Below are 13,937 nucleotides of genomic sequence, written 5' to 3' on the forward strand. Positions count from 1 at the left end.
CGCGTACGAGGTTGCGGCAGTGGCGTCACTAGCCCGACCCCTGCCGCACAGGCGGCGCTGGGGCAGCGTGGGCGGTGGTAGGAAGACCCGGCTCAGGCGCGTGCGTACTCGCGGTCTCGCCCGGGGCGGCCGGCCTGGGCCCCGCCCCCGAGCGCAAGAAGCCCAGTGCGCCTGCGCGGCAGCGTCGGCGCCAGTTATTTCTGTCCCGCCCCCCGGCCGCGGCTCTTTCTGCGAGCGGGCGCGCGGGCGAGCGGTTGTTCGCGTGGTGCGTGGCGCTGTGTCTGGGCGGCCTTTGAGGAGAAGCGCGGTCGTCGGCGGCGGGAGGCTAGCAGGCGGCGGCCCGCGGGGCTTCCAGAGCGCCCCGCGCGCGGCGGGCAGTAGCCCAGGCGGCGCGTGGCGGCGCTCGGCCTCGCGGCGGCGGCGGCCCAGCCGTTGGCGGCCAGCGCGTCTGCGCCTGCGCGGCGAGCCCCGCGGCCCCTCCTCCCCCCTGGGCGCCCCCGGCGGCGTGTGAATGGCGGCCTCGGCGGCGGCGGCCTCCGCGGCGGCGGCGGCGGCCGCCTCCGGCAGCCCAGGCCCAGGCGAGGGTTCGGCTGGCGGCGAAAAGCGCGCCGCTGCTTCGTCGGCCGCGTCTGCGGCCTCAGCCTCGGCCTCGGCGTCGTCACCCGCGGGGGGCGGCGGCGAGGCTCTGGAGCTGCTGGAGCACTGCGGTGTGTGCCGGGAGCGCCTGCGCCCGGAGAGGGAGCCTCGCTTGTTGCCCTGCTTGCACTCGGCTTGCAGTGCCTGCCTCGGGCCCCCGGCGCCCGCTGCCGCCAACAGCTCGGGGGATGGCGGTGCGGCGGGCGACGGCGCCGGTGAGTACGGTCGGGCCGCGGCTGCCCATCCCCCCACCCTGCAGGCTTTGATCCTGACTCGGCGTGGGCATTGGGGGTCCGTTCGCAGCATGGCGATGGCGGGGGATCGACTGAGCGAGAGGGATAGGGACCCGGATAGTGCGTGGCCGGATCGGGTATGGGCAGTGGGTTCTGGGCTGGGCGCAGAGATGGGGTGTCTGCTTCAAGTGCGATGGAAGAAGGGGTTGGGTTCCTGCTTCCTAATGAGAGGATCTGGTCCCCTTTGGGATGAAGGTTGGGCCCAGTCAGGGGATGTGTTATAGCTTGTGGGTGAACTTGGAACAGTCTCTCTTTGTTTGTTTTTGGCAGTGGTGGACTGTCCTGTTTGCAAGCAGCAGTGCTTCTCCAAAGACATTGTGGAGAACTACTTTATGCGTGATAGTGGCAGTAAGGCTTCCGCAGACTCGCAGGACGCAAATCAGGTATGTCCTGCCCGGAAACCCTAAAGAGGCCTCGGGACATGGTACCAGTACATTCCAGACTGTATTCTCTTGCTATGAGGCTCTGGGCAGACTCGTGTAGGCTAGGTAAAGGCTGCACTTTGCTTTAAGGTTGTGTTATTTGGGGTGCAGTTGTGGGCATGTTAGGAGGTTTTGTCTCTTGTTTTGCCTTTGCCCATCAGTGCTGCACTAGCTGTGAGGATAATGCTCCTGCCACCAGCTACTGTGTGGAGTGCTCTGAGCCGCTGTGTGAGACGTGTGTGGAGGCACACCAGCGGGTGAAGTACACCAAGGACCACACCGTGCGCTCTACTGGTATGCAAGGCAGAGGGGAAAGCCTTGGTTATCCTACGTTTGTTCTCAACTGTTTATGGCGCTAGTTATCAAGGATGGATGGGTCCTGGGGAGGTTTTTTGGAGGGTACCACTTGAAGGGTCTGAGGGCAGAACTCAGAAACAGGGAGTCTGGGGCTCAGGTGTGCAATCTCTCTGGGTCCAAGGGGAAGGGAAAAGGCAAGCTCATCAGGGACACCTCCCCGCCCGCAGACATACAGAGGATAAGACCCCTGTATGTGAAGGAGCTTCTGTATGTGTATGTATGTGGTGGAGGGGTGGGCCTGGCCTCCCTGGCAACTTCCGTTCAGACTCCAGGGGAAACGAAGCCTCTGGTTGCAAGGGCCCTCAAGACCATCACGGAGAGTGAGTCTGAGAAGTGTTTTAATTTTGGGTCACACACGTCTAACAGTTTAGCTGAGGAAGGTATTTGCGCAGTTTTCTGTAAGTGCTGGGGTTGGGACAGAAAAGGGCTTAGGAGTTTTCTGAGTTTATCTACTCTTTGTTCCAGAACTTTCTGTGAGTAGCCTTTTGGTAGTTAGGTTTTTGCTTTGCAGTCCTAGAGGATAGCATAGGCAGGAAGGTAAGGATGGAGGGGGTAACTGTGGAGGCGTGAGGAATCAGGAACGAAGGGCAGAAATTTGTAGGAGGTCCTGGGTTCAGGCAAAGGACAGTGCAGGAGGTGGCATTGTTGGAGGACCCGTGGTCTGGCTGATTTGTGTCTCAGTCATATGTCTTGGGCAGGGATGGTATAGCCAGGGTGTAATTGGGATTGAGTAGGAAAGAGGGATAGATGCTCTCGAGCAGCTTTGTGATGGTGACAGGTGGGGGGTGGGGTGGTGTGTACCAAGACTTCCCCCCGCAGAGGGGACCCGACACCTTTGTGAGGATTTTGATCTGATATTTCAGCTCTCCTATTCTGAGAAGGCCTTGCAAGCCCTGGATCCCTTGTAGGCCTTTGGGTTATAAGAGGTCTGTGGACTTCTCTTCCTTCAGAGAGGGGAGGGCACCAAAGCATGGTTTTTAAGGGAGCTGTACTTGAATTGTGTCTCTAGTCCCTTATTTGCTTTCTGTCTGTGCCATCAAGCAAACATTGTCTGTGTGCTTATAGCCAGAACTCCGTTTTCTGCCGGACAGAACGTGCTGCAGGTGGAGGAGGAATTGAGCCCAGTGGGGATTTTCAAGGTGGAGGAGCTCTCCAGTGTGTTCACTTGGGGAAGGTTCTAATAGCCAGAATAGCGAGTGGGAGGTCCCTGCCAGTCTTCAGACTTTGTTGTCCAGGTCAGAAGCTGGGAGGAGGGAGTTGTTCTCCAGGTCAGGCTTGGGGCAGAGTGTTTTGAGAGGAATGATTTGGGCCTATAGGCCTGTGCTTTTCTCTGCCACTGCTACAGGGCCCTTGAGTTTTCCCAAAGGCAGCCCAGGGTTGCAGGACAGGCAGGAAGTGAGGCCTTAAGTTTTGTTTACTGCTTAAGATGGCAATAGCTGAAGATGAGGTTCAGCCTCATGGTTTCTATTCCCCAGGGCCAGCCAAGTCACGGGACGGTGAGCGCACAGTGTACTGCAATGTGCACAAGCACGAGCCCCTTGTGTTGTTCTGCGAGAGCTGTGACACCCTCACCTGCCGGGACTGCCAGCTCAATGCCCATAAGGACCACCAGTGAGTACTGGGAATTCTGGTGGGTGCTGCCTGTTCCTTCCCATGTTCAGCACCCAGGCTCTCTTTTGTCTGCTGTCAGATACCAGTTCCTGGAAGATGCAGTGAGGAACCAGCGCAAGCTCCTGGCCTCGCTGGTGAAGCGCCTCGGGGACAAGCATGCAACGCTGCAGAAGAATACCAAGGAGGTTCGCAGCTCGTAAGTGTGGAAGCCAGGACCGCAGTTGGGGGCAGGCCTGGGGGAACATCTTTCTGACCTGGTTCACCCTGCCTCCTCCAGGATCCGCCAAGTGTCTGACGTACAGAAGCGTGTGCAGGTAGATGTTAAGATGGCCATCTTGCAGATCATGAAGGAACTGAACAAGCGGGGCCGTGTGCTGGTCAATGATGCCCAGGTACACCCTGTCTGAGCGGGGGAGGGGATTCTGGGTCCCCTCTGTTGGCTGCCGACTGCCATCTGTGATGGGGGGGCCTTGGGGACTGGCATCTCCGTTGGCTGTTGATGCCATCTTTGATGTCTTCTTTTTTTCACTGCTTTTCTTCTCTATCTGCAGAAGGTGACTGAAGGGCAGCAGGAGCGCCTGGAGCGACAACACTGGACCATGACCAAGATCCAGAAGCACCAGGAACACATCCTGCGCTTTGCCTCCTGGGCTCTGGAGAGTGACAACAACACGGCCCTGCTGCTCTCCAAGAAGCTGGTGTGTGCTGGTGGGCACCCAGGTGGTGGGTTCCAGGCAGGTGCCACTCAGCACCCTGCAGCCGTGTTTGCTATGTGTTCATGCACTGCTCCATCTGCAGATCTACTTCCAGCTGCATCGGGCCCTCAAGATGATTGTGGACCCTGTGGAGCCACATGGCGAGATGAAGTTCCAATGGGACCTTAATGCCTGGACCAAGAGTGCAGAGGCTTTTGGTGTGTTCTTTTGTTAACCTGCTGCATATTGGTACCATTCCAGAAAGTGGGTGTTTTAACGCTGATTTTATTTCATTTTTGCAGGGAAGATTGTGGCTGAGCGTCCTGGCACCAACTCAACAGGCCCTACATCCATGGCCCCTCCTAGGGCTCCAGGGCCCTTGAGCAAACAGGGCTCTGGCAGTAGCCAGGTGAGTTGGGGTTGGGGGGGGCTGGTAGGGGAGGGAGGGGCACAGGGTCCTATGGGACACCTGCCCACTGAGGTCTGCCTACTTTGCCCACAGCCCATGGAGGTGCAGGAAGGCTATGGCTTTGGCTCAGGTGAGTACCTTGTAGGTGGGAGAGCTTCAGTGCTTTAGGTCTATCCCTAATCTACTGTCTCTTTCTCTTTCCTGAGCAGACGATCCTTACTCAAGTGCAGAGCCGCATGTGTCAGGTGTGAAGCGGTGAGTTTGGCTGTCCTTTGGTTTAGCCAGGTGGGCATAGGGATGGGTGTGCTAACGCCGTGCTGCACCTGAACCCACAGGTCCCGCTCAGGTGAGGGCGAGGTGAGTGGCCTCATGCGCAAGGTGCCACGGGTAAGCCTCGAGCGCTTGGACCTGGATCTCACAGCTGATAGTCAGCCACCAGTTTTCAAGGTCTTCCCAGGCAGCACCACTGAGGATTACAATCTCATCGTTATTGAGCGTGGTGCGGCAGCTGCTGCTGCTGGACAGCCTGGGACTGCTCCACCTGGGGCCCCTGGTGCCCCGCCACTGCCTGGCATGGCAATAGTCAAGGTGAGCCTGTCTCAAGTGATTGTGACTGGGAGATGAACACCTAGGTCTGCACTCTGCCGAACACCTCTTACTACCTCCTTGCAGGAGGAAGAGACAGAGGCTGCTATTGGAGCCCCGCCTACTGCCACTGAGGGCCCTGAGACCAAGCCTGTGCTGATGGCCCTGGCGGAGGGCCCCGGCGCTGAAGGCCCCCGCCTGGCCTCACCCAGTGGCAGCACCAGTTCAGGTCTAGAAGTGGTGGCTCCAGAGGGCACTTCAGCCCCAGCAGGTGGCCCAGGTGCCCTGGACGACAGTGCCACCATCTGCCGTGTCTGCCAGAAGCCAGGCGATCTGGTTATGTGCAACCAGTGCGAGTTCTGCTTCCACCTGGACTGCCACCTGCCTGCCCTGCAGGATGTGCCAGGGTGCGAGGCTGGTGTGGGGCCTGTGCAGGGTGGAGGGCTGGGCCAGGTTCTTTGCAGCTCCTCATTCTCCTTCCATCCAGGGAGGAGTGGAGTTGCTCTCTGTGCCATGTGCTGCCCGATCTGAAAGAGGAAGATGGCAGCCTGAGCCTGGATGGTGGTGATAGCACCGGTGTGGTGGCCAAGCTTTCGCCAGCCAACCAGCAGGTGAGGGTGGGGGCCTACTCCTCCTGGGAGTTGTTCAGTAACCTACCCGCCTGTGGCTCTGATGTCTCTTGTCCTGTCCGTAGAAGTCGTGAGCGTGTTTTGCTGGCTCTGTTCTGTCATGAGCCCTGCCGGCCCCTGCACCAGCTGGCTACTGACTCCACTTTCTCCCTGGTGAGTTTTGGGACTTAAAGGGAGGGTGCGGGGGTGGGTAACTGCCTGGTCTCACCTTCAGCTTTGTGGCTTTTTGTCTACAGGATCAGCCTGGTGGCACCCTGGACCTAACCCCTGATCCGCGCCCGTCTCCAGGAGAAGTTGTCACCCCCCTATAGTTCCCCCCAGGAATTTGCCAGGATGGGGGCCGCATGTTTAAGCAATTCAATAAGCTGACAGAGGTGGGCTTGGGGAGAATGGGGTTGGGGGTAAGGTGAGGGGAGGTGGGAGGAGGGAGAGCTAGGACCCATCCCGTGCAATCTGCCCGGCTTAGGACAAGGCAGACGTGCAGTCCATCATCGGCCTGCAGCGCTTCTTTGAAACTCGCATGAACGAGGCCTTTGGTGACACCAAGTTCTCAGCTGTGCTGGTGGAGCCCCCGCCGCTGAGCCTGCCTGGTGCTAGCCTGAGTGCCCAGGAGCTATCCAGTGGTCCTGGTGATGGTCCCTGAACCTGTGGCTGCTTAGGCCAACCCGGCCTGGACTCTGTTCTCTGTCCTGTCAAATCTGCACCCCCCTCCCCCTGCCCCAGCCTCCCCCTCTGGTGGCCTGGCTCCTACTTCTTGGTGGCCCCATCTCTCAGCCCCTCACAATATGGTTTTTACTTATGTGGATTTAATAAAACTTCACCAGTTCCTCACGCCTTTGTTGGTGGGGGCAGTGGTCCTGGGGCCTGGTCTTTGCAATTCCCTCACCATGCCCTGGTGGATGGAGTAGGTGTGGGGCAGTCCTTTTCAGCCGTTTTGGTGTCCAGGGAGTAGGAGAGAGTCTCTCTCCTTGCCCTTCCAGTGTGGAGTGTGCCTCAGGTGGGTGGAGGGTTGCATGGGGCACATGCTGGAGGGTTTGGGGAGCCCCTGTAGGTGGTAATGCTTAGGCTGTCTGGGCAGGCAGGGTGTAGCCCCAGATACATGCTGTGTGGTGGCCAGTCTACCTAAGTGCTTCCTGGACTAGGGTGTAACCATTTCTCACAGTCAGCGCCACAGAGCTGGGTGGGCTGAGGATCCCTGGCAGAAAAGCCCAGACTTCAGGGTATCTGGGAAGCCCCACTGTCTTGGAGGTGTTAGCCTCTAGAGGCCATGAAGCTCCAAACCCTGAAATCCTAGAGACACTTGACCTGTTAACTGCCACAAACTGGGAAGCCAGTCCAGCCTTCCTTATCGTATACCCCAGTGCGTCTGGCATTTGGGGCTTTTGCCATGCAGGTCAGTTGCCTTTTTACCAAACCCCTGTATGTGAGCTCCGTGCCAAGGACCCCAGCCTGGCCCAAATCGGCCAGTCACACAGGCCTCCTAGGAATTAGTGTCCAATCTTTTATTACAGAAGAAGTACAATGAAACTGTTGGGCATCCACTGCCCACCTCCCACCCGGGGTTGGTCTAGGGTGATCAGTCCCTCCGCAGGTTCTTGAGCCGTTTCCTCAGGTCTGGCATCAGCATTACTAGGGCTGAGGCTGCGGCCTCTGCTTTCTTCCCACTGGCAGCCACACTGAGTGAGCCTCCGGTGGAGGGGAGGTCTACAGAGAGTGGGGGTTAGGAGAGCTGTAGAAAGGAATAATGCTGGGAGCAGGGGGGGTCAGGGGTTGTGTCTGGACTGCTGGGTGGGATGGGGCCCAAAGTTTGGTGCACTCACTTGACAGCTCGTCTGTCAGGCTCAATCCCAGCTCGTCCAGGACCTGGGACACAACAGCGTCACTTGGGAAGAGAGAAGAACTCTATGAGGGCCAGGCACATGCGGAAGACCAGACGTCCGTCCCATTCTCCCCATACCTGGTGTCCCCCCTAACCTTTCTTCTTCATCTTCCTCATCACCCATGGCATCATCAATGGCATCATTCATCATCTCCTCCTTCATGTCCATGATCTCAGCCTGCCGCTCAAATTCCATCATGATCTTCTGGATCTGAGGCAACTTCAACTGGAAGTAGGGTGTGGGGAGGGTAGTTGGTTGTTAGTTGTGGGGAAGAGGGGGGATTAGGAGAGGCACACCTGTCTGTTCATGGTGCCCATGGCTTTGGTGACCCCCTTCATAGCTTGCGCCATTGAGTTGTTAGACTTCAGTGTCTGGATCTTCAGGGACACAGCCTGGATGTTGGCCCGCATCAACACAAATTACGCACATAACGCCGATGTGCGCACCAGGTCTTTTGCCATGATACGCACAGCATCCTGAGGAGTGAACAAGATGATGGAAGTGAGCCAAGGGAAGATGCTGCTCCCCATGCACCATTCCAGCTGATGCTCTTGGACATTTACATGTGATCCCTGCCCCCTCCCTCCTCCCAACCTCATCCTTATGCTTCTTGGGTCATCACTCCACAGGCCCCTTTGTACACTACCTCTCTGACAACCCAGATTCTCGAAGGAACACTGGACTCACTATATATAGGGACCCTTTTCCCTCCATATATCTAGAGTCCCTTGACTTAGAGAACCTATTCCTGAATTTCGATCCTGGCTGAAGAGTTGTCTCTCCCCTCCACCTCAACAGGCTCATACTGCAAGCACTTTATTCCAAATAGAAATCTATCCATAGCTTAACTTTTGACTAACCCAAATGTCTTCCTTGCCTTGCCTATCCTGGGAAATGGAACCTCTTCAACCCACCTCCTTCGATTCAAACTCTTGTCATCTGTCACAGGCTCTGCTCCTTACTGATTCAGGCTGTCTCTATTTCTTTTACTAACCTCCATGTCACAGTGAATTCCAGGCCACATCTCTTGCATTAAACCCTTTGATTCAGCTCCCATTGTAGCCCATGATTTCAAATGGTCTGGTCTACTTGTGTAGTCTGAACTATCACTCCCTTATGGAACATTTGCTGCCTCATCTGTTTGACATTTTGGTTGCTTAGATCTTCACAGGCTCATTCTCTTAATATCACCTAGAAGGCAGCCTTTCTGGATACCCAAAATATCCGCTCACCCTTAATTTCTCTCAAAGCACCTGTTGGTGTCCTGTCATGTTCCATTGTTAGAGTGGTACCTGATGAAACCACAGCACCTAACCGTGTGTCCCAGCCTGTGCCCAACTGAGCTCACCATCTGGCCCTGCTTGGCCATCTTCTTGATGTCTGCGATGATTTTCTTCTCCTGGGTCTCTAGCTTCTGTCGCTCACGGTCCAGCTCTCGCATGGCACGGTTCAGGGCTCGTTGATTCTGCCTCAGCAGCTCCTCTGGTGTCTTCCGGCGCCCAAATAACAAATCCATGGTAGCAGGAGCCCACCAGTGGACCTGTAACAAGTGTGAAGCCTAGGTGCAAAGTGGTGTGGAGCCCACAAAAAGGGCAAGAAGCAGAGCCAAGATCACAATGTGTATTTGGGGGGTTAGTAGGGGGAACTTGCAAAATGCGAAGGGGTAAGCAGAGAGAGGAAAGGTTAATGGAAAGCCCAAACCTAGCCTGGAACACTGAAGTAGCCCCACGAGTAAAAGTGGGGCCAGCATCCCTTCCTCTCTCTCTGCCTACTTGTGATCTCTGTCAAGTAAATAAATAAAATCTTTTTTAAAAAGGGTGGGGGTGCCTGGGTGGCTCGGTGGGTTAAAGCCTCTGCCTTTGGCTCAGGTCATGATCCTGGAGTCCTGGGATCGAGCCCCACAATGGGCTCTCTGCAAAGCAGGGAGCCTGCTTCTCTTCCTCTCTACCTGCCTCTCTGCCTACTGGTGATCTCTGTCAAAATCTTTAAGAAAACAAAAAAACAAAAAAAACCGGGGCCAGCAAAATCTGAAAGTCATCCGCCACCCCAGCCCTTCATCACAGTGTCCCAAAGGAGGTTCAAGGCTTCAGCCTCTCCAGACCATAGTAAGGCCCTGGAGTCTGATGGACTAAGAATGGAAATGGTTGTGTGAGGGTGCACTGGGAGCATGTGGAACCTGAGTGGCAAGGATAGGGCAAACGTGGGGGCCCCACGGGATGGCAAGGTAGGTGGAGGGTCTGAGTGCCAAGAACAAAGTGGATATAGGGGTTCTGAAGCTGACAACATATGAATTAGCATTCGGATTGTGGGGAGGTCTGAATGGGGAGGCAACCTGGGTGCGAATAATATGGTTGTGGGGCACTGGAGCACCCGGTACACTAAGGACATGATGGATGCTGGGGAGCTCTAAGGATCTGGAAGAATCTGGGGTCCTCAGGGACCCCGGTACACCTGGAACGGGATAATGGGCGATGGAGCGCCTTGTTCATCCAGGACAGAACCTGGAGGGCGCCGGGAGGCCCGCACACCGAGAGCAAGGTGCCTCGATGATGAGGCTAGGGTCCCGTGGATGGGCGAGGCAGTCGACACCCCGGCGTCGAGGCCCTCGTATGCCGTCGCCCACGCACCCACCCGGGACCCGCGGCCCGGCAGGGGCCACTCACCGGAGCCGGGAAGGAATCCGCTTCCGCTTCCGGGTTACGCTCCTCTCTCGGCTTTCAGGCGCACCCACCAACGATAGCCCCTCGGTTCTTTCTGCCGTCGCCGCCGTTTCCGGAAGAAACGGTCTGACGTCACAAGCTCCACCGGCACCCGGATCGATGGGCGGGGATAAGATCGCGCGTGCGCAAGCAGGCCGTCGTCCAGGCGCATGCGCACCACTTTCCGTCTTTCTCGGGCCCGCCTGAGAGTGTTCCACAGGTTCTAGCTGACCCAGTCCTGGGACCCCAGTCCCGCTGGGTTGATGCATCTTCGGGCGCCTTCCGTCCGGCCACCCCAGAGGTCCCGCATCCCACCACCGAACCCACTAGAGGACCCAGCTCATCCGACGGACACCGTTTCCCTAATGTTTCTGGATCTCAGGCACCTGGTAGCACCGGGGAGGGTTCTTGGTGGGCCCACTCGGGGCAGGAGGGGGGCAGAGCTGGAGATGGCACGGACTTTCTTCTATACTGCCTTACCAAGCACGAGTGAGTGGTTACTGGTTCTGCCCCTCGCTGGTCACACACTGGGGTTCATCCCACACAGCCTGAGGCTTGGGATGTTGTCCCCCATTACCCCCCAGGCTGTTTCAGGCACTGGGGAGCTTGCTGAGGGGTGCCCCAGTACCACTTGTAACCACACATCTCCCACCACTCTTGCTGCAAGAGCTCTGGTGGACATCACCTGCCCCTCCCACCCCCACAGAAGGAAGAGGCAGAGGCCATGCAGTAACATTCCCCTTTAATAGCCTGGTGGGACCTCCAGTGGTGGAGGGGTGGAGTGCCCCAGCCCCAGCCACCCAGTCCCCTTAGCCACCCACCCCAGAGCCCAGAGTGGGGGGCTGGACAGCACCCAGCTGGGGGCTAGACAAGCCAATTCATTTCCCATCGCTGAGCGGGTCGGGGTAGGCAGCGCCGACCTTAATCACATGGTGGTTAAAAAATAATAACTAGGAGCGGGTGGCAGGGAGGGGAGGCAAGGCCAGGGCATGGGATTCCCCCACCGGCCACCCCATGCCCCCCACCTGTGGCCCCCAATAAATATTTGCAGGGGACGCCGGGGCTGGTGGCCCTGGCAGGGGTGGGTGTGCGCCAACCCTATTTCAGGCAGCGCTCGAAGTAGGTGGAGCCGATATAGCCACCTCGCATGGAGCGCTGCACATTCTGCTCAAACAGCCGCCGGTTGTTCTGCAGGACCTCGGCGGCCTCCTTGTTCAGTGGGTCTTCGGGGTTGGGCTCCTGTGGCCGGTATGGGTGGGGGTCAACAGGCCCTAAGAGCAGAGAGGGCCAACCTTCCCCAGCCTCACCCACCCACCCTTACTCACCAAGAAGAGATACTGCAGGCCATAAATTATGGAGTTTATCGTAAGGACTGGCTTCCAGTCCTCTCTGTGGACAGAGAATCAGGGTCAGGGGCTGGTGAGTGGCCTGCCAACCACAGAGCCTGCTGGGACTGAACTGGTCAGGCCCAGGGCACAGGATGGTACAGATGTGAGAGGCTAGGAGGAGAGCACACAGCAGGATAGGCCAGGGAGAAGGCTAAGGGCGAGACTTAAGAAAATGTGGAGATGAAAAGATAGAAAAACACAAAAGGGAGGGAAGGGACAGAGACCCGTGCAGTCTAAAGTCAGGGCCCTCACCTGAGGATGTTGAGGCAGACATTGCCCTCGAGGTCAATGTTGGGATGATAGACCATCGTCTCACACTTCACCTTGGGGGGATCATGTGGGTAACCCTGGCCCACCTGGCTCCAAGAAGAGAGAGAAGATAGGCACCCTAGCAGTGCCTGGCTGGGGCAAGCCTCAGCTGTTGCCTCTATCCCTCTATCCCTGTGCACCCGGGACTCACCTTAAAACTGAACACAAACTTTCCACTCTTGTAGAAGCCCTGTGAGGAGAAGGGAAAAAGTCTTAGGACGCCATCCTGCAGGGCCTGGCACATAAACCAGCTCTCCTAATTCCAGGTGTTCCCCCGCCCAGCCACCTGGCCCATGCCTGGGAGTCCAGCTGAATGTGCCCTTACCTCATCAGGACAGATAACCAGCTTGAAGTTGAGGAGATCGTCTGGATCTGAGAAGCTGATGTCACACGTCTTGGGCAGGTTCAGCTCGTTTATGTCTGGGTTTGCAAAGCAGAGAAGCAGAACGAGAGGGAGAGAGGAGAGCACTCAGAGTAGGTGCAGGTGCCGGCATAGCACCCAGGCCTCCTCTGCCATCCTCAAGGCTCTGTCCTGGCTGTGCCCCACAGCCCCAATCCTCTCCCTGCTCTTTCTGCTTCCTAGTCTCCAGGCAGACTCTTCTAGGTCCACAGCACACCTCAAACATGCATTTTCAACTGTGGCTATGCTGTATCTCCTGGTCCAGGGTAAGTTCCAACTCTTTTGAATCCATAGCCTCAAGTCTCAGCACCCAACATCTGGGTACCCAGATCCAAATGCCCCCATCCCTGTGTGGCCGCCAAGAGCCTCCAACTACCCCAAACACCAGGATCCTCAGCCATACCTCCATTTTCTAGTGGACAATGCTGGTCCCCTCCTGTCCACCCAAACTCAAGGACCCTGCCCCCCATCATCTCCTCACCAATCCTGTCCCCACTGATCCTCCTCTTCTCTGGTTGTCACCCTAAATTCAGGGATCCATCCGACCCTCAGACACATGAATTCCCATTCCTGTAACCCTCTAAGCAGCCTCTAAGATTCCCAGCACCTCCAGCATAATTCTCTAAAAATGCAATCCTACTCCCATCTCCAATCCCTGGCACACTCTGTTCTTCCTTCCTCCACGTGTCACCCCAAACTCCAACTTGCCATGTGACCCCCCAGACCCACAAATCGCAGTGCCCGAAACTGATTACACTCCATCTCACTTTCAGAGTCCCCAAGACCCCAACATACTTCACTAAATCCTCTCCGATTCCTATCCCCAGTCCTCAGTCTCCCATCCAATCTCCTCTATCACCCATGTTCCTGTCTGACCCCAGACTCTGTGGAGTCTCCAGCTTCCTGCACGCTCTCCACCGCCTAACTCTCCGATTCTCGGTCACTAATGGAAGGCGTCTGGCTTTCTGGGTATCCTAAGTGCCCCACATTCGGGCCCTATCTTTGAGCCCCCCTCCCCCGTGACTGCATTACTCCTGATCTTCCATCACACCGACACCCACCCTAACCTCCGACCCCCGGTGACTGCATTAACCCACTCCTGACTCCTACATCACCTCACTCCAGGCGCTGACCTCCGACCCCCACTCCCATCCTCCGACCCCCTACCCTTCTGGATCCGCAGCTGCGCAGCCGACGCCTTCTTGCTGCTGCCCTTGGTGCCGCCCGCCGACTCCTCCTCCTTCTTCTGCTGCTTCAGCGAGAACAGCTTGATCATCCTGCCGCCGCCGCCGCTGCCGCCGCTGCGGGGCCCGGGACCCCGGCCACCCGGCCCCCTGCCGCCGCCCGCGCCGCCTCCGCCACTCGAACCCGCCTTCGCGGCCTCCTCCGCTGCTGCCGCCGCCCGCCCGGCCTGCCGCGCCGCTCCGCGCCCACCGCGCGGCCCGCGTCGGCTCCCGTAGTCCGGCTCCGGCCTGGCCCGGCGCCTCGGGCTCGCTCGGCGGCGCTCGGGCCGACTCGGCTGTTCTCGGGCCTACTCGGCCCCGCCCCCACCCGGCCGCTCCCTCCTCCCCCTCGCCCGCTTAGGTCCCCTGAGGCTCAGCTGCGGCCGCGCCGCCTGTCTGTT

General features: G+C 57.8%; 3 protein-coding genes across 3 annotated transcripts; 1 reads left to right on the forward strand and 2 right to left on the reverse strand.

Annotated features, from left to right (window-relative positions):
- Positions 1 to 209: 209 nt before the first annotated feature.
- TRIM28 (tripartite motif containing 28) lies at positions 210 to 6,463 on the forward strand. The gene is given in 19 exon segments (XM_047710831.1): positions 210 to 851; positions 1,200 to 1,312; positions 1,513 to 1,645; positions 3,184 to 3,319; positions 3,399 to 3,515; positions 3,597 to 3,711; positions 3,871 to 4,017; positions 4,118 to 4,232; positions 4,317 to 4,423; positions 4,517 to 4,553; positions 4,633 to 4,678; positions 4,759 to 5,011; positions 5,096 to 5,415; positions 5,496 to 5,615; positions 5,703 to 5,790; positions 5,874 to 5,903; positions 5,905 to 5,962; positions 5,965 to 6,011; positions 6,104 to 6,463. Coding segments are annotated over 19 exon segments (2,499 nt in total). The 5' UTR covers positions 210 to 511; the 3' UTR covers positions 6,281 to 6,463.
- Positions 6,464 to 7,124: 661 nt separating this feature from the next.
- On the reverse strand, positions 7,125 to 10,348 carry CHMP2A (charged multivesicular body protein 2A). The gene is given in 6 exon segments (XM_047710822.1): positions 7,125 to 7,341; positions 7,458 to 7,519; positions 7,612 to 7,742; positions 7,814 to 7,993; positions 8,866 to 9,075; positions 10,181 to 10,348. Coding segments are annotated over 5 exon segments (669 nt in total). The 5' UTR covers positions 9,034 to 9,075; positions 10,181 to 10,348; the 3' UTR covers positions 7,125 to 7,213.
- Positions 10,349 to 10,941: 593 nt separating this feature from the next.
- On the reverse strand, positions 10,942 to 13,614 carry UBE2M (ubiquitin conjugating enzyme E2 M). The gene is made up of 6 exons (XM_047710825.1): positions 13,481 to 13,614; positions 12,239 to 12,333; positions 12,065 to 12,103; positions 11,857 to 11,960; positions 11,542 to 11,605; positions 10,942 to 11,455 (listed from the first exon to the last, which is right to left on the reverse strand). The coding sequence occupies exons 1-6, from the start codon at positions 13,587 to 13,589 to the stop codon at positions 11,315 to 11,317; spliced, it is 552 nt and encodes a 183-aa protein (XP_047566781.1). The 5' UTR covers positions 13,590 to 13,614; the 3' UTR covers positions 10,942 to 11,314.
- Between the last annotated feature and the right edge of the window lie 323 nt (positions 13,615 to 13,937).

The sequence above is a fragment of the Lutra lutra genome, chromosome 17, assembly GCF_902655055.1.
Source record: "Lutra lutra chromosome 17, mLutLut1.2, whole genome shotgun sequence".
Lineage (NCBI taxonomy): Eukaryota > Metazoa > Chordata > Mammalia > Carnivora > Mustelidae > Lutra > Lutra lutra.